General features: G+C 50.8%; 8 protein-coding genes across 8 annotated transcripts; 5 read left to right on the forward strand and 3 right to left on the reverse strand.

Moving 5' to 3' along the window:
* Window positions 1–8: 8 nt before the first annotated feature.
* LRP88_10961 (protein kinase family protein) lies at window positions 9–2,089 on the reverse strand (the record flags this gene model as incomplete). The annotated part of the gene is made up of 3 exons (XM_083247406.1): window positions 9–827; window positions 881–1,783; window positions 1,835–2,089. 3 exons carry the CDS (start codon window positions 2,087–2,089, stop codon window positions 9–11), a joined length of 1,977 nt encoding a protein of 658 aa, XP_083096554.1.
* A 605-nt stretch (window positions 2,090–2,694) lies between these two features.
* LRP88_10962 (uncharacterized protein) lies at window positions 2,695–2,996 on the forward strand (the record flags this gene model as incomplete). Its single annotated transcript, XM_083247407.1, has 2 exons — window positions 2,695–2,868; window positions 2,925–2,996. 2 exons carry the CDS (start codon window positions 2,695–2,697, stop codon window positions 2,994–2,996), a joined length of 246 nt encoding a protein of 81 aa, XP_083096555.1.
* Window positions 2,997–6,216: 3,220 nt separating this feature from the next.
* LRP88_10963 (uncharacterized protein) lies at window positions 6,217–7,287 on the reverse strand (the record flags this gene model as incomplete). The annotated part of the gene is made up of 1 exon (XM_083247408.1): window positions 6,217–7,287. One exon carries the CDS (start codon window positions 7,285–7,287, stop codon window positions 6,217–6,219), a length of 1,071 nt encoding a protein of 356 aa, XP_083096556.1.
* Window positions 7,288–8,432: 1,145 nt separating this feature from the next.
* LRP88_10964 (alkylmercury lyase family protein) lies at window positions 8,433–9,110 on the forward strand (the record flags this gene model as incomplete). Its single annotated transcript, XM_083247409.1, has 1 exon — window positions 8,433–9,110. One exon carries the CDS (start codon window positions 8,433–8,435, stop codon window positions 9,108–9,110), a length of 678 nt encoding a protein of 225 aa, XP_083096557.1.
* A 1,755-nt stretch (window positions 9,111–10,865) lies between these two features.
* LRP88_10965 (antibiotic biosynthesis monooxygenase family protein) lies at window positions 10,866–11,603 on the forward strand (the record flags this gene model as incomplete). The annotated part of the gene is made up of 2 exons (XM_083247410.1): window positions 10,866–11,052; window positions 11,122–11,603. 2 exons carry the CDS (start codon window positions 10,866–10,868, stop codon window positions 11,601–11,603), a joined length of 669 nt encoding a protein of 222 aa, XP_083096558.1.
* Window positions 11,604–12,801: 1,198 nt separating this feature from the next.
* LRP88_10966 (uncharacterized protein) lies at window positions 12,802–13,761 on the forward strand (the record flags this gene model as incomplete). The annotated part of the gene is made up of 1 exon (XM_083247411.1): window positions 12,802–13,761. The coding sequence occupies one exon, from the start codon at window positions 12,802–12,804 to the stop codon at window positions 13,759–13,761; it is 960 nt and encodes a 319-aa protein (XP_083096559.1).
* A 212-nt stretch (window positions 13,762–13,973) lies between these two features.
* LRP88_10967 (lactonase family protein) lies at window positions 13,974–15,134 on the reverse strand (the record flags this gene model as incomplete). Its single annotated transcript, XM_083247412.1, has 1 exon — window positions 13,974–15,134. The coding sequence occupies one exon, from the start codon at window positions 15,132–15,134 to the stop codon at window positions 13,974–13,976; it is 1,161 nt and encodes a 386-aa protein (XP_083096560.1).
* Window positions 15,135–16,397: 1,263 nt separating this feature from the next.
* On the forward strand, window positions 16,398–17,358 carry LRP88_10968 (glutathione S-transferase family protein; the record flags this gene model as incomplete). The annotated part of the gene is made up of 3 exons (XM_083247413.1): window positions 16,398–16,409; window positions 16,466–16,574; window positions 16,622–17,358. 3 exons carry the CDS (start codon window positions 16,398–16,400, stop codon window positions 17,356–17,358), a joined length of 858 nt encoding a protein of 285 aa, XP_083096561.1.
* Window positions 17,359–17,453: the final 95 nt, after the last annotated feature.

Raw genomic sequence — 17,453 nt, forward strand, 5'->3', positions numbered from 1 at the left:
GACAATCGTTAGTGAAAGTTTATCAGCGAGAAAAAGTGTATGCTTACCTCTCCAACACATGGCTTGACCCGGGCTGATCTGCCTTCATCTAGCCGGTCAAAGAAGAGATGCTCTCTTAGCTGAGGAGCCCAAGGAATATCAGGTCCTGCCCTCTGCCGAGCAAAAATTGTGACCAGACTCCAGCCACCTAGTATCCAAGCAACAAACTCGAGATACAGACAGCCCATCGTCCAGATATCATATGACCGACTGATTGTGCCGCCCTTGATGTCGCACTCGGGCGGCCGATAGAATAGAGAGATGGCGACGTCCGTGTTTGGTCGGTTGGATCGGCTGTGAGCTGAATGAAGCTCGGCTTGTCCAAAATCGCAGATCTTGAGAATGCCTCTACCATCGGGATCTTCGGGATCTTTGAAGAGGAGAATGTTTTGGGGCTTGATATCCCCGTGCCTACCATACAGCTTCCTACCAGGAGCTGCCTCGTAATCAGCTGTCGTCGAAGACTGGTATGCACTCTGCTCAATGCTTCCATAGCGATGAATAGTCTGTAGACCGTTCGTAAGCCCATAGCACTGCTTGGCTACCCAAAGCACAGTATCCTTGTTAAACGACGGCCTGGGTTCCGTAAACGTCCAGAACCGTGACAAGTCTGTATCAGCCCAGTCGAAGATGAAGTAGCAGGCGTTGCGAAGACGATATGCAGCTCTTAGAGGGACCAGGTGAGGGTCCTCGGTCTTGGAGAATGTGGCGAGCATGTTGAACTCGGACTTGTACTTTTCCAGACTTCTTGACTTGAGCTTTTTGATAGCAAAGGCAGAGTCGTTTGACTGCGAGTTGTTAGAATGGATAAACACTGGGGGATAGAATGAGGTAAACATACCTTGCCATCGTAGAAGTTGTGGTGCTCTGGGTGGATGTATACCTTGGAAACCTTGCCAAACCCTCCTTCAAACTCTTGTTCTTCAAGAAGATCTCCGGGTTGTCTCTTCTCCTTTGAGAATGGCAGAATAGTAGAGTCCGGAAACCGATATCTCATAACCTTGCCGTCTACCGCACGAGAGAAGAACGGTGCCATGACAGTCCATTGCCAATCATCAAACTGCATGAGCTGCACTTGGTTCCACCTTCTGAAGCAGGCAAGACGACTCGAATCCTGGGGTCGCGGTCGTAGTTCGAATCTTGGTACTCTCGCCGACTTGACCTCGACTCTTCGTAAGGGGAGCGCACTGTCATCAACCCCCTCTTTGATGAAATCGCCAATTGATGAGACTCTTTCTATGAGCACTAAAATGGCAAAGATCTTGAGATAGGACTCGGGTTTGGAGTTGTTGCCGTGCCTGGACCGTTTGTGAGGCGAAGGGTTACAGACTAGTCTCGTGTACTCATTGGCCTTGGCCAAGATGGCCTGTGATGGCCCGGAAGGCCCAGATAATGCTTCAACAATCTCCTGTCTCACGTCGCGCTCCTGAAGAACCCGCCTGATATGGCCCCTGGGGATGAATCCCTTGCTCCCCGCCTGCGGTTTGCGATACTCGGCTAGTAGCAGGTCGTGTAGCGCAGCTTCTGGGTGGCGATCTTTTTGCCACTCACACAACCTCTCCTCCGGCCTAGTATCGTCAAGGCCATCGCCAAGATCGGAGACCTCGCTGTGGTCTGTCGGTAGAACCGGCTGCTGATCGGGGCTGAGAGTCGGTAGTCCCTTGCCTCTTATTGAAGCGAGGGCGATGTCGTTGTTGGTGCGTTTGTCGTAGAGATTGGGTGATGAGGGTCTTGAGATGTCTCTCTAAGCTGTCATTAATTGACTTGTAAGTGCATTAGGTTTAAAAACACGTACTAGTTCAGAGTCTGACTCTTGAATCTGAGGCTGGTTGTTGAGAGGCGTCCCCTCAATGTGGATAATGACTCCGGTCGGAGGAAAGTCATACTCATAGTCCGAGTCTGTCAGCGGTTCTAGATCCGACGTCGAAGAAGCAGTGCTCCGTCGAGATACAGGTTGTCCATCGTTGTCTGTACTTGATTGGGAGTGCTGTGCTGGCACCTCTAGCAGTGCATCGCCTGCAGGGCCGGGGTTGTCGTGGGAGCTTCTCATGGCGACGGCAAGGCAAGGATGGGCCGATCGAGAATTTACCGGGAATTCCGAGGCAACCAGTCGGTCGCAAGGGGGCGCTGTAATTTAAAGGGCATTTGCAATCAGGCTGCGGTAATCCGACAGGCTCAGCTGCCCTCTCAGCCTGGCAAGGCGGACTCTCATTGGGAGGGAGTGAGACATTTGGTGACTCGAGACTCGAGGCGCAGGGGGTCATTGCTCTCGAGGACCCCTGTACGGAGTCTCGGAGGAGTGACCCCGACGCAGGGGTAAGTGTGAGAGCACAGCCTCAGTCAACCAATCGATGCTCTGGACCAGCAGAATGGCTCATCCTCGAACAAGTGTAACCAATAAGCTGAGCCCCCGTGCTTCTCGACGGGACCACCGAGTGTGGCTGAGCAAGAATGATAGGTCAGCCCTTTTTCCACTTCGCGTTGCGCGTCACGATGGCAAAGTCATTTCCCGAATAGGGACCATTCCCCGAATACACGTGAGCCGATGAGCTGCCTCACCATCGTGGCTGAGAACGATAAAAGTCCTACCAACGCTGCCTAGTCCTTTAGAACTTAATCCTAGCAACAACAACAGAGCCAAACATCACATCAACAATGTCTCGCAACAGTGAGCGTCCTCCGCTCAAATCGACAAACACCAGCGGTTCCGACACGACGCCCTACGACGATGTCGACGACTTTCAGGATGTTGACGGCAGGAGGATCGACCCTACAAAACTTGTCACTTTCTTGAAGAAGACGTTCAACGAGGGAAACTATGAAGTTCACGTAAGCACATCCCACTCCCGGCATATGTCATACGCCATCTAAGATATTGTTCTCAGAGAATCCACGACATTTACAGCGTCCGCGCGCCACGCAGACTCTCTATCGACGAACTTCAGTTGTGCATGTGACCCATCACAACTACTACATCGAGATATATCATCTCTTAAATACGTTTCAACCTGCAATCTACAATCGCACAAATTGCATGGTCCCATTTCCTTCCACCTCGAGACGATAATGTCAACCGACGCGTCTTGTTATCACCACGGCGCATTGCCTATGAGAAACGACCTTCATTTACGATATATACTGCCATGAGTTATGATATTTGGGTGGAATTTGGATTATTTAGCGTCATCGGATTTTTCATTCGTTCTCCTGTTTTAGAGCCATGAGCATAGTAACGCTTCGCAAGGGGCACTTTCACTTCTCAGCAACTAGTTTACTCAATACTTGATCTTGTTCTCATGGCATTTTTCAAGAAATGGTCCTTCAACAAGTAATGCTTGAGTTAAGCGAGGGTAGTTTCCTGAAATGCCTATACTGCTAACCTGCCCGTAGAAAGCCGCGACCTGAGTCCTACAATCATGGTCACGTACCGTCTATTGTTCATGTTTCGGCGTCCAGGCCCCCATCAAGCTCCGCCACACCACCTTGAACAATCAACCTATCGTATAGCTCGTCCAAGTTGGCCCCTGTGAAAACACTCTCCGTTTCTCCTAAGATCCCCCAGTCCTCCGACACATCCGTGTTGAAGGCTTCCAGTACTTGTAAGGAACCAACGGGGTCCGTTCGAGCTTGGGTCGCTGACTCGATGGCTTCTATTACTGGCGTTCCTGTGTTGTTGTCCTCTGGCATCGATGTGATCGCCCGGTCGTCGGCACGGGAGCCATGAGAGGAGTGAGAGGTCAGTATCACCCCGCTGTCTGTGCTTCGGTTGTCGGCCATGACCCCTTGCGGCCTTGAGTCACCCGATGGACGGCTTCTAGTCTGCGGAGGCTCCGCTGGGACCGGAGCTACGTTCATGCGGTAATACTCGAAGAATGAATCGAGCGCTTGGCGAAGCGTGTCCCTCACCTCTTGCTCTGACACGTCTGGTCTCAATATTCGCCCTGTTGCCCGAATCCTGTCGTGAAGAATAGAAACACCCTCTCTCTGACTAAACTCTCGCAGGAGAACGAAGTCCGCTGACTGGTCAGAGTCGATGTAGATACTCAGTGGTCGTGACTCGCTTGGAAAGAGGATGTCCCAGATGGCATACCACTGCTCCTCGGTCGTCCCTTTGGACTTCTGGGAGAGCTTGCGGCTTTGAATTGTCGAGATACCTTCCAAACTTTCCAGAGGATCTCGTTCACAGGATCTGCTGAGGATATGGCTTTCGAGGAGGGCCTCGTCGTCAAAAATGGCGAAGCACGTCTGACAATAGAGAGCAGGGGTATGTCGTCTACTCAAGTGCTGTTTGACATAACTGACCGTTGTGAGCTTCTTCAAAAAGCACTCCCAATGCTTGTTCGGATCGAGTTTCCAGAATGGGCAAGCCAGAAATCTTGGCTTTTCCAAAGAACGAGATAGCGGGCCCTTGAGTCTTTTACTTGGTTGAAGGTTGTTCTCATCCTCATCGCCCATGGAGTATTTGTTCTCGCAGCGTCGTTTGTAAGGCATGCTTTGCCTTGAAGAGTCATCATTCGAGGTGGATGAACGTGTTCCAGTGGGTAATGCTTTCGCGTTGCCTGCAAAAGATGCGCCATCGCTAGGTGCCTGACGGAGATAGCCTTGGACTATATGCTGAAGCACGTTTTTGAAGAAGCAAAATCCAGGGCCCACACGATCCTGCTGGATGATGTTTACGGAATCGCTTGACACCGATAAAATGCCACCAGTTAAAGAGGTGCTGGAGGTAGACGTGGATGCCGAGGGGGGTTTATCGCCTTATATACAAGATATTAGGAAAGAAAAGACTAGAGAGGGATGATGCTCACCCGTTTCCATGTAGAGCTCACAGTCGCAGATGACATGCCGACCGCCTTTCAACGCATCGCTAGGTGGTTGCAAGGGAATGCTGTCTCCGTGTGCTTCCAAGAAAAACTCAGTGGAGCATCTGCATGAGTGCGGTTCGTGCCAGTAGAACACGCCTTTAGATGCTCCTGCTAGAACAAGGGCAGCAAAGGACTCTTTGAGGGCGGTACTTCGACCGAAACCGGTGCTTCGTGCAACCTGCAACATGTCATAGGACAGTTCAAGGCCTGGGCACCCTTCCCGTCTCCGAGCCGTCGGATAGCTCTGGATAATTGGAGGACCAGATGAATATCCCAGCAAGCGATCCCAAAATGCTGCTGGCTGTCCTTGGAGAAGTTTCTTACTCCCAAGAACTTCTATTTCGACCGCGACAATGGTTCCCGAGTCTGAGAAAGTACTGTATAGTGGCTGAAGAAATTCGAAGCTTGCCCATGTTGCTGGATAGGAGTTGTGGGGAAATGTGCCGGTCTTGGAAATTGAGGGGATGCCGAGGACGACGCCGCCATCGCCAGAAGATGAATATTCAGAGGTAGCAGCCACAAGCCAGGCAAGCTGTTCCCCAACTTCTGCGATAGAGTAACTCGGCCCAATGAGGCTGACAAGCGAATGCGACCGTCCGGCAGATGTTAAAAGTTCCGTTTCGTCGCCCAGAACGGCTTTGGGGTCATTAGCTCGCAACTTAAATGCTAGGGGGGTGAAGGACGAGTAAGACTGTCTTACTTGAAAACCAATGTGTGCAAAGGTCCCAACCTTGGAGTGTGTTCCCAAGAAAAGATACTGCAGAGAGCACTTTCCTGCCAAACAATGGCCAGGTCTGGTCCACATATGTTGAAATCCGTGTCAATTGAAGATTGCAAGAACTTGAAGTAACCACGATTCGATCCGAGCGCAGATGATTGCTCGATGGTGTGGGGATGCGAAACACGACATGGTGATTGGTTGGGCATCTTCGTTTGCTGATATTCCCGGACGGAAGCATGGAAAGAATCTGTCGTCGGATTGATGTCCCATCGCTCGAGGAAGCAGTTTCGTCCCGTTCGAGTAAGAGTTCTGTCTTGAGACTCTGAATCAGCCAGTCATAGCCCTTGCTTTCAAGGACCATCTTTTTGTACATGAATGAGGCAGCTGTGCTGGAGTCGTCGTCGGCCACATTTTGAAACAACTCGCCGTGACTGGATTTGTCCTCGTCGACGGATAACATTTGATCCCACAAGTCCATCTTGTCTCGCAGTGACATATTGTCAACGTCAGCACAAAATGGTACTTCAGCATCCTCCAGCGGGCAAATTATCAGGTTCTGAACTTTGTCGACAATGTTTCTGGAAGCAACAGTCAGTTTTGGCAGACTGGAACGGGGGAGCGCAAATACTGGTGTTCCTTGTGTATGAAGTACATGACGTCTCGGTGGGCCTGTGAGTTGCCATTGCTACCAATTTTGATAGCAAGGGCTTTGAGAAGGTCAGGGAGCGTCCTTGACAGAAGTGGCCAATCTTCGGGATTAATCGTAGGCCCCAGCTTCTCGTAAATATCGCTGGCCAACTCGTGCACAAAATCACGCGTCTGGATGGGATCCTCGTTGGTTACTTTAGAGTACGTGGTTTTGGCATCGTCATCAGCGGCCGCGTCGTGTATCAGTGCCGTCTCTCCCGCCCCCTCTTGCGTTTTGGGATTGGAAGAGAAGGTCCTTTCAGCAATTGATCCATATCCTGAGTCTTCGGGAAGCGTGGCGATGTAAGAGCCACAGGCTACATTACTAGGAGTTGATCCTGTGGCGGCTTTGGATTGAATGTCCTGGAGGCTCTGCGAATCGTGTTTTTCGGATTGAGCTAGGGCGAGAATGGGCTGTGTTTCAGACAAGCCGCTGGGGCCAAGCAGCCCGTCCAATTCAGACTCCAAGAAGGGAGCGAGCGTATCTGGTGATATCGCACGCATGTACTCGTCTGATTGTGTATAAACATCTTTCAGAAGCTGCTGTTGCCGCCAGAGATCCTTATTGAGGGCGACTTGACGGACCAGTCGAGCGACCGATGGCGTCTTTATTGCCAGCTGATACAAACCCAATGCCAGTGGGTGTATGGATGCCCAGCGACTAGAATCCATGGGTTGGCTGAACTGAAGAAGGCATTTGACTTCCCTGGCGAGCTCCTTGATAGGCGTACCATTGATGGATATTGTCATTCCTATATGGTCTTCGAGGCCTTCCAGGACGTCGAGGTCGTTGACGCCGTCGAGGACGTTGACTGCCTCATAGGAAGAATCCAAAAGGTCAAAGTCTTCTGAGTCGTGTCTGTGACATTTATCAACTGGCCATTCCGAGGCCATATCGTGTCCACCCTGAGCGTTGACTGACCCCACATCGAAGAAGCAACGCTTGCAAAACTCGTTATGCTCATGAGGATGCATGGCGAGGGCATTTTTAGTGCTGTTTTGTTCAGCATTCATTCCTGCCGTAGGTCAGCAGAGCCTTACATATATCTATATTAACCACGTGCAGACTAGAAACAGGAGAATGAGTGTATTTATTTCGAAGAGAAGATGAACTCGTAAGGTGCCCAAGTAGAAGGACGTTGCTAGTAGTAAGTTTGAGTCGTAAGTGAGGAATAAGCTGAAGCTGAAAATGAGGTGACGTGGCTTGGAGCTGCCACCAGGCTTGGTTATCACCAATGTGTTTTCTCTTGTCACTGGCTGCCGAAAAAGCACGCTCGTCGAAATGCCAAGACACAGTCACCCAATGTTGTTGGTCAGCACACTTGTGACCTTCTCGCTGTGTGATAAGCTGGCTTTGGCGTCTTTGTGATGATTAAGGCATGTTCGGCAATTGAGCTAGTTCGCCTGCCATGCCTTTCAGCTCTGGAATTGGTGCATTCCGAAAGAAATAAAAAAGTGAGCATATCTGGTGGCATTATAGGGCCGCAGGTCATATCTTACACGTGTGCGAATCGACCTCGTCTCATACCAGCCTTCAACTTAACGCCATCTGCGCTAATTCTTCGGGGAAAGGGGCGGTGACTCGTTTGAGCTTGTTATATCGAATTCGAATAAATATGCATATGATATGAGCCAAATTCGTATCTTGTGTGTTATCCCTCAGTCTTTATGGCCACGTATCTATAGAAGGAGTGCCATTCTTGTGATTATTGATAACGTCTCCAAAGGAGACGGGACCATCACCCACAATAGCAAAGGACACAGTGTTCAATACATGATGGCCTTGAAACTTAACATGTAAAACACCGTTAAATAGGCACCCGACAGAAAGGCCCAAATTTCGCACTGGCCTGTCTTCTCCCTACCTACCCACACATGTCATTGACGCCCTTAACGTGACACTCTTCAACGGCCCCCACCCAAGCCCGCAGCACACTGGGGCTACTCCAGCCTAATGAAACTACCTACCAACCTACTGTACCTACAGCACTATAAAGCAAACATCCCCCATCCTCTCTTTCGCCTTATTTTCACAAATCACTCCCTCCTAGCACCAGGGGATACAAAGAATACCAATCCCTTGCGGTATTTGAGCGCAGTGGTTCTTCCGCGTTCGCATCATGGACAATTCAAGCCTACACGAAGCCATCATCTCCTCGTTCCTTACCAACCAACGTCCCCCAACTGTCAACGAGATCGCCACCCGTTTTCAATGTAGTGAAGCCACTGCACGACAGGGTCTCAAAGCTTTGGGAGACTACCATGGGGTTGTGCTGCACCCAAATTCCGACGAGGTCTGGGTTGCCCACCCGTTTTCAGCAGCGCCTACGACCTGCATTGTCACATCAGGCGAGCGCAAATGGTGGGGGAACTGCGCTTGGTGCTCCCTTGGAGTAATCAAGCTCGCAGGCGGCACTGCGACCCTCACGACAAGACTTGGTGCTATCGGCGACGAAGTGACCCTCACCGTCGAAGATGGAAAGCTGTTGAACAAGGACTACGTTGTACACTTTCCAGTCCCAATGCGAAACGCCTGGGATAACGTCATATATACCTGCTCGGTCCAATTACTGTTCCGCGACGAAGCTGAGGTGGACGAGTGGTGTTCCACTAGAGGAATCCCCAAGGGCGATGTGCGGCCAGTTGAGCAGATTTGGGATTTTGCTACGGAATGGTACGGACGCCACGCCGATGCCGACTGGACGAAGTGGTCATTGAACGACGCGGTAGAAATCTTTCGCCGTCATAACCTGACTGGCCCAACTTGGACAATTGGGGGCAATGCAGGGCGCTTTTAGGACAATCTTCTGCCCATTCCTCATCAACACTACAAGCCGACTGGGAAGGAGGAACAAGCTATGAAGGGCCGACCTACGAGACTCAAGGATTACTAGTTAATACAGGAAGAATAATGCAATTGGGCAAAACGACGAGAAGTGCAGGGTTGATCTGCTAAAGCACTTGATTATTTCCTAGGTTGCTGTGACGTCCAAGAGACACACCTTGCCGCTGTACCGCCTGTGCGTAACGAACCACCCCTTCTTGATAAGTCTCCTTCGCTAGCCTTCCAGAAAACATTTGATGCGGCACGTTGGCATGAAGAGCGGCTTGATGCTGCCGTATGCGGAGGTTGTTGAAAGGCAAACTTCTCGACCTCCTAAAATAAACATCCACCACCACCACTTCCCCCCAAGTAATGCATCATGTAGACCCATTTTTTCTTCCAAAACTTCTTTGATACCTCCAGCCACCACAAGCCACTTTCGCTTCTGCACATATAGGTCTTCTGGCAGATCGGGGTCAGTCACAGACACTCGAACTTTGATCCGCCGTATTGTGAGCTCAATGATCTTCTCGGCTACTTCGTCAACGGCCTGGTAGATTTCTGGAAGTGTCTTTGCTCTCAGTTGAGCCCGCATAGCCACAGGACTATCCTCTTTTGCCGGAAGTTGCTCTCGTGTGTCACTATGGATGTGAGAGATCGAGTCGGATGGGGTCATGGAGCAAACCGACGCAGGGGCTGGGGCTGTAATATGAGGTCTAGATGGTGGTAGGCTCGAGGGCGGCGTGTAAGATGGCCTAGATGGCCAAGAAGGCGTACTATGGGGAGTTAGTAGATCTTGAGGAGGCCCTTGATGGGAGAAATGCTTGTGCCAGTGGTTGCGGCTGGGCATATGGCGATGCGTAGGTTTGATTGGAGGAGCATCCACCATCTCAAAGTCAGGGTCTGTTTCTTCATCGACTCCCTCCGACTTATTTTCCGAGTTTTCGAGGGTACGGTCATCTTCGCTATCACTCATCTCATCTAGGGAGCTCAACCCGTGGTCTTCAACTTCACTGCTCGAGTCCACTCTGGTGTGTCCGCCTTCTTCGTCTGAATAAATTAGATCCCGCAGCCCGTGCGCAGACAAATGTCCACCGTCGATTAAGATGACCACTGTCTTGGACGTTGCTGCTCTGTTGCGGTTGCCCTTATCCCATAATCACAGATTCTGGGACGAGGTCTGACGAATGATCGTCACTAGGGCCAGAGCCATTCGTTATCGCCGATGGTTGGTTGGCCAGAACTTCCCCCTTATCAAGATTCTTAGTACCGTACTAACTGGCCTGGGTACTTACCCGACAGTGGGTATCTCTCTAAAGGTTGCGCGGCAAAGGCACGATATCTTTAACTTCGAGGGTATAAGTTATAGAGGGGTGTGGTCATGAGAATAGAAGAAACATGGTAGCTTTATTTCTCCTTACTTTATAGATTTACTACGAGCAAGGGCTCATATAGACTAATATTTATCGTGATTCTTTCAAGACGTTTGTTGCCACTCCACCCTGCCGAGCTCGTCGGAAGCGGACCGCAAGATATCCAGACCCGGGCCGCCCCTTCGGACGGGGCACTTCGACCCCCCGAGACATGCAGACAACAAGGGGTCACGAGGGGGGCTAATGCCACGTACTGTACTACTGTGCGACATGGTCAGCGTCTTGAACGCCCTCACTTTTCTCTCTTTCTATGACATGCCCATTTAAACACACGTACCATTTTATCCCAAGCAAGCATGGCTAGACCCACGACCGAATTTGCAGTGCTCTCGTTGGTACCAGGAGCAAACTTGGTAGATCCTGAGTCTGAAGGGAGCCGCATCTGGAGAGATTGCCTGAAGACATTGAGTTCCTTTGAGGGGTTTCGCAGCTCCCTCTACAGCGTCGATGAAAAGAACACCAATACCATGGTAGAGATTGTGGGTAAGAGTGTCCCCTCACTCGTCATGTCTTTCGTCCTTTTGCCTTTTTGTCGCGCTGACAATGAGCCAGACTGGGAGAGCATCGAGGCTCACCAAGCAGCGACCGAATCTCCCAAATATGGCCCTTTCTTGGAAAAAGTGAGCGCCATCTTGGCCGGGCCTCCAAACCTCAAACATGCCATGCTCAATGTCTACGGGGCGGAAGGAGAGTTAAGCCTGTCTCCACCGGCCGCCGCTTTCAAAGATACTCCAACCGTCATCCAGAAGTTCTACTTCCCGGCTTCTATCGATGCTGCGGCAGTTGACGCATCGGCTCTCGAAATGGTCCAGTCGGTCAAGAGCTTAAAAGGGTTCAAGGCGGCGGCAACAGGGTGGTTACTTGAAGACGTTGAGCACAAGGCATTGGGAGGAAGCACAGGCAAAGGTTTCGTTTTGGTTACGGGCTGGGAGAGTCCTGGCCTTGCTAGAGAGTTCAGCACATCTCTGATTGCCAACCATGAATTGCAAAGAGTTGGAGCCAAGGCAGACGAGGATTTCGTTGCTAGCTTCTAGACTTGGCTGTGGCTGAACTTGGGGCGAGAGCTGGAATGACTCAACAACTATTTCTCAAACGAACGCATCATCACAGAAAGGCCTGACTTGCTTAACTTGGCGAGAACGGATAAAAGCATATTAGTTAACACGACTATAGAAACGAAACCGTTCCCGTTAATGTGTAGGCTAAATCACTTCTGCTACCAGTCTCTGTTCACGATCTTCTGGCTCAGTTAACCTATCAAGGGCCGTGCTTCAACTATAATAAAGAACACATTATCAACACATCATAGCATCATATCCCAATGCTAACACAGTGGCCTTTTTTAAACCTTCTACTCCCTGCAGTAGAGAACTCATACCTAGCTAGTCTCTGTTCATGTCGTTGTTGTAGTTGTTGTCCCGAACACAGAGCCTGGCATCCTCCTACGCCCTTCTTCTTTACATCAACTCTACATTTCATGGCCATATACAATAGCGCTCATTCATAATCCTTTGGACCATAAAGCCTGAAAGTTTAAGTCTCACCTAGCCTCCCAGGCCGAGGAAATGACACCAAGCTACTCGATAGTAATGGGCAGGTCCGGCGGCGGAAGTCCGTTCGAATGTGCCTCCGGACCATTCCGTACCTTTAGTGGATCAACTGACGGGCGGCGGCGATATAGAAGTGGTTTGATATATAGCCTGGTCTCACCTTGAAGAACGGCCTAGTCCCCAACTATCCGCCACGCAACACTTGGGTGACACTGACATGATGTCCTGACCTTGAAGGGTGCGAGCTTTACGCGACATCGAATGGTTATCCACCCACGGCGAGGCGATGAGGTGATGTCACCTTGGACTACCTGCAAAGGGAATAGCCTCGAAGTCTTTACCGCCGTTCTGGGTCGGCATCTACGTTTACCCACAAATCGGGAATGCCTCGGAATTGGAGAGCCACATGAGGATAGTTATCATCCGGTTCCTGCTTGTTTTTATGCGGGTGCGTGGCATGATTGTGGATGTCGTGTTGGGGTGATCTGATAGTTGGACCCATTCATCAGTTGACGAGTGGATACCCTCAGCTTCAAGTATAAAGGATAGGGCTATCAGGCGTCTATCAGAGTTTGTTCCTTGCTCGATATTCTCTCATATAAGTCGCACTGTCTTCTTAAAAGTCCCATCATCACTTCTCTCTCCTCAAATACCCATATAAATCAACCTTGAAGCAATCAACATGCCCAAGTACGTCCTCACCGGCGCAGATGGAAATCTGGGCAAGATTGCCGCCAGCCACGCCGTTGAGATCGTTCAACCCGAGGACGAGCTAGTTCTCACAACATACAAAGAAGATGCCGTCCCTGTTGAGTTGCGTCAGTCTTGGATAGACAAGGGCGCCAAGTTCGCTGTTGCCACCTATGACGATATCGAGAGCCTCAAGGCCGTGTTTGAGGGAGCAGAGGCTGTCTCATTCATCTCCACATGGCTCTTTGGTGAAGGCCGACGTCGTCAGGCTCAGACTGTTGTTGATGCAGCAAAGGCATGCGGCGTGAAGCGCGTCTGCTACACATCATTTATCGGAGCTGGAATTGAGGCCGAGAACGAAGAGGATATTCCCTTCTTGCCTCGAGACCATCACGCTATCGAAAAAATCATCTACGCCTCTGGTCTGGACTACAGCATACAGCGCAACTACCTCTACGCTGACAATATTCCCACTCTTTTCGCCCCTTCATTCAAGTTCTGCGGTGACCGCTGGTTGACAAACACCCACGGCCAAGCCGGCGCCTATGTTGCCCGGGAGGATTGCGGTCGCGTTCTTGCTTGCCTACTGCTCGGCAAGGGAGAGCCCAACACTGTATACGACATCACTGGCCCTGAGGCCGTCACAAACCAGGAAGTCTTTGACTGGATGTGCAGCCAGACTGGTTATAAGGGAGTGCTCGTGGACATGCCAGACGACGAGCTCAAGCAGTGGTGGCTGGACCATGGACTGCCTACCGACTTCTTTGGTGACTTTTCTCAGTTGCCCATGAAGCTGTGCATTGGCGATTTGATGTGCTGTGGCGAGATGGTTGCCGAAGGACACATGGCCAATACGACGGATAATGTTGAGAAGCTGACGGGTCGGAAGCCAGTGCCTTTCCGGGAGACCCTTCTTCAGTATAAGGATCTCTTCCCCAAGCCTGAGGAGTAATTTAGATATGATGGACAGATGAGTAGTCTAGCCAGGATAGGTATGAAATATGAAGCCTCTAATGTGTGTACCAACAAGATGTGTGTCATGACACAATCAAGTGCAAGGTCTAAATGCGATAACTATAATACAGGCAAAGAAAGATACTAGTCAGGTAAATGGACATCTGTGTACTGCCCAGTCTATGCTTGGAGAGTCATTTCGCCAACCCTTTAAAAAGCAGCAAGGCCAGAATTACCAAGTCCAGGCATAAGGCCCATTCCCTTTCCAAACATGTCGCCAACCTGCTGAAGCGAACCATCCTCCTTGATCTTGTAAGCAACAACAGCGCCGGAGCCTCGGAGGAGGTTGTAAAGATACATGCCGTCGCCGCTGAGGGCAAGATCGACAGGCTCGGAGCCATCACCCGGGAGAGCGGCCTCGCCTTCGATGAGAGAAGTGGTTCCGTTGCTGAAGATGGCATAGCTAGAGATAGAGTTGGAGACAAAGTTGGCAGTGTATGCGTAGCGGTTGTCGGGGGTGACGACGACCCAGCAGGCGTCGGTCTGGTCGCTTCGCTCGGCCTTGGTGACGGCGGTCAAGCTGGGAACCTCTCCACCATTGAGGTGGTAGGTGGACAGAGCGCTGTTCTTGAAGGCGGGGAGGCCGGACTCGACGACGTATAAGGTGCTCTCGTTGTTGAAAACAGCACCAAAAGGTCGGAGGCCGCTGGAGGCCATGGTGGTGACGGGTGAGGAGCTGGCTTGGCCCTTCTCATCGACGGAAAAGACATCGATTGTGCTGCCGACCTTGTTGGTGACAATCAGGGATCGACCATCAGGGGCAAAAGCGACGACACCAGGGACACCGATAGGGGTACTGAGTGGGATAGTCTCGTTGGTGAGAGGGGAGAGCTTTCCGGTCTTGCCGTCGACCTTGAAGCCAAAGATGCCAGTCGAGGCAACGGAGCCGGTGAGGGAGTAGGCATATCCGTTCTTGCTCAGGGTGATGCTAAGAGGCTGGTCACCTCCGTATATGGTCTGGACCTTGGTGAGAGACGAGCCATCAACAGCAAAAACGGTGATCAGATCGTCGGCCGGGTTGACAGCATAAAGATACTTATTCTTGGCATCCAGCTGAAGACCGCCCTGGGTATCAAAGTCAACACCCTGACCCCGCCCACCAGTAAGGTACGCCTTAGTTTGAGTCAAAGAACCATCGCCGTTGCGAGAGAAAGCGATGACTCTGTTTCCGGTAGGCTCGTTGGTCATGGCAAAGACGGCGCCAGCTGCGCTCTTGGCTGAACCGCCTTGGACACGAATGTCGATGCCGGCACGGGCTTCGATGCCGGAGATGGCAGCGAGGGTGAGAGAGGCGAGGTTGAGGACACGCATTTTGATGGCTACTGTGGCAGATATGTTGAAAGAATGTGTTGAAATGAGAGTGGTGGCTGTTGTGATGGTGAAGCTGTTGATGGTTCTGTCCCGAGTGCTCTTCACTACTCTTTATACAATCCAACAACTCCCCTTCAAGTCAAAAGAATTACGACGCATCAACTAATTACGCTGAAGCCATCATCTCCGCAACAAGGCATCTCGGCTTGCAGCAAGAGGCTGAGCAAGTTTAGCCCCTTGATGTGACGTCGAATGTTATTCGGTGCCGATTTCCCGGGCGATCTCAGCCCTACTGGGCCCCAGACTGTGCCTCGTCTCGGAGATATTTCCTGCGGCTGGAGTTTCAAGGTCTGGAGTGATTCCAAAGGTGACAGGGATAGCGGCGGCAGGGTTCAGCTGAGCTTGGGCAAGCCTCAAGCGATCCACGTCGTCGTGTTTATTGCATGGTTCTAGCGAGCGATCAATGCCAAGTTCGCTGCACACGAGGATTCAGTCTCTCGGGTATCTTCGATGTTGCATTTCAATCATTCACTGGCATTTCACAGGGTAGTCTCCTAGCGACGCAGTTACAGCCTGGGCGTCGGCTTAGAGCCCGCCACGTTGATGCTATTCAGAAAACCTCTACAGAACACCTCAAGATTCCTTTCCTTGCCCAAAATCGGCAGTTCATCTTCATTAATTCTTTTCCCATTAATCTTGTACCATTCAAGCCAAATAAAGGGATGATTCCATCTCATCGTCCTGAATTGTTTGCCCCAGATTGTTAACCGGCATTGAATTCCAAAGCCAGAGCAATTTTCGGTTTCAGTTACGTAAAATATTTTAAACTCATAGGCTGAACCCTGAATGATTCCAAAGTCAACACGCACTAAGATCTCACCCGCGTCCTGCTTATGGCTCGGACCCAGGCAAGCTGCAGATCAAACTCATTGGAAGTTTAATAACATTTTGGAATCTGTGTTTATTGAATGAGGTGATTGTTTACAGCTGTCGCATGTATTACCGTGTACTCGCGGTGGACTGGTTTGGGGTGACGATGGGTTGGCTTAGCAAGCCGACTACATTCCAATATTCCACTTGAGTAAACTTAGGACGACTGTAGCAATCCTTTGATACTGCATTGTGCATGTGGAATCAATTTGATGTTGAAAATAGGCATCTTGGCAACCAAAGTGTATAAAATGCCTTGCTACAGCGGAACATTCACTGGGAAAACAAACTTCACAGTCCCGCAAAGTCGGCATCCCCTTTGTAACAATTGAAATGGCCCCCAAGGTTTGTCCCCTCTCAAAAGAACAGGTAGAATTGAACAGAACTGACCTTCGCCCCAGCTCACTCTCTACTCGTTTGTTGGCTCGCAGTGGGCGGGCGTTGCCCATCTTGCCTTGGCAGAGAAGGGATTTTCTACAGATGACTACGAAGTCAAGGAGATAAACTTGGGTACGTTTCAACACCTTCACGTTGGGATCAACACTCACATTTCCCAGCTGCCGCGGAGAACTTTGCGCCAGAATATCTCAAGATCAACCCCCACGGCACCGTCCCATCTCTGGTGTCTTCTGCCCTCGAAAAGCCCCTCGTCCAGAGCATGGACATCCTCCGTTACGTGGACAGCGTAGGCGAAGCCACTCTCGTACCCAAAGACCCCAAGGCGCAACAAAAGGCGCAGCAAATCATCGATCACGTTCACTCTGCAGACGTCGACACCAATGTCATCCTCTTTGACGCTCGTGATACCAAGGAGATGGAGGCCAAGAAAGCTAGCATGTGGAAGGACTTTCTCCAGAACCGACAGACCAAGCTCGAGCAGGAACACAAGGCAGCACCTGACAATGCTTTCTACAGCTTCAAGAGGGAAGAGAATGGAGCAGTGAATAGACTCTACACCACAGAGCTCGGTGCCGATCACCAGCAATTCTTCGAGACCTCCCACAGTCAGTACCGTACCTTTGCATCCGGTATGAACAAGCTCGAGGAAATTCTCGTGCTCCCGTTCGCTGCGGGAGACTCTCTCACAGAAGCCGACTTTCATGCCATACCCTGGCTCTCGCATGCCATGTGGGGAGCTGGAACAGAACCGACTGATATTCACAACTTTGGACTGTTGGAAGAGTTGATTCGAAAGTCAGAACCTGAGTTTAGTGTTGGGCCAAAGACTAAGCAGTGGTGGAAAAGGGTCTCTACGACCAAGTCGTTCAAAAAGGTTTATCCAAGCCTTCACTGAGTTGGATTGTATGGAGGGTGGCAAACTTGGATCTAACAAGACATTCTTTGCTCTGTTGAGAGATAATAATACTCTCAACACAGGCCACAATGGCC

This window comes from Fusarium phalaenopsidis, assembly GCF_050370095.1.
Source record: "Fusarium phalaenopsidis strain FUZ10S chromosome Unknown contig_32306, whole genome shotgun sequence".
Classification (NCBI taxonomy): Eukaryota; Fungi; Ascomycota; class Sordariomycetes; order Hypocreales; family Nectriaceae; genus Fusarium; species Fusarium phalaenopsidis.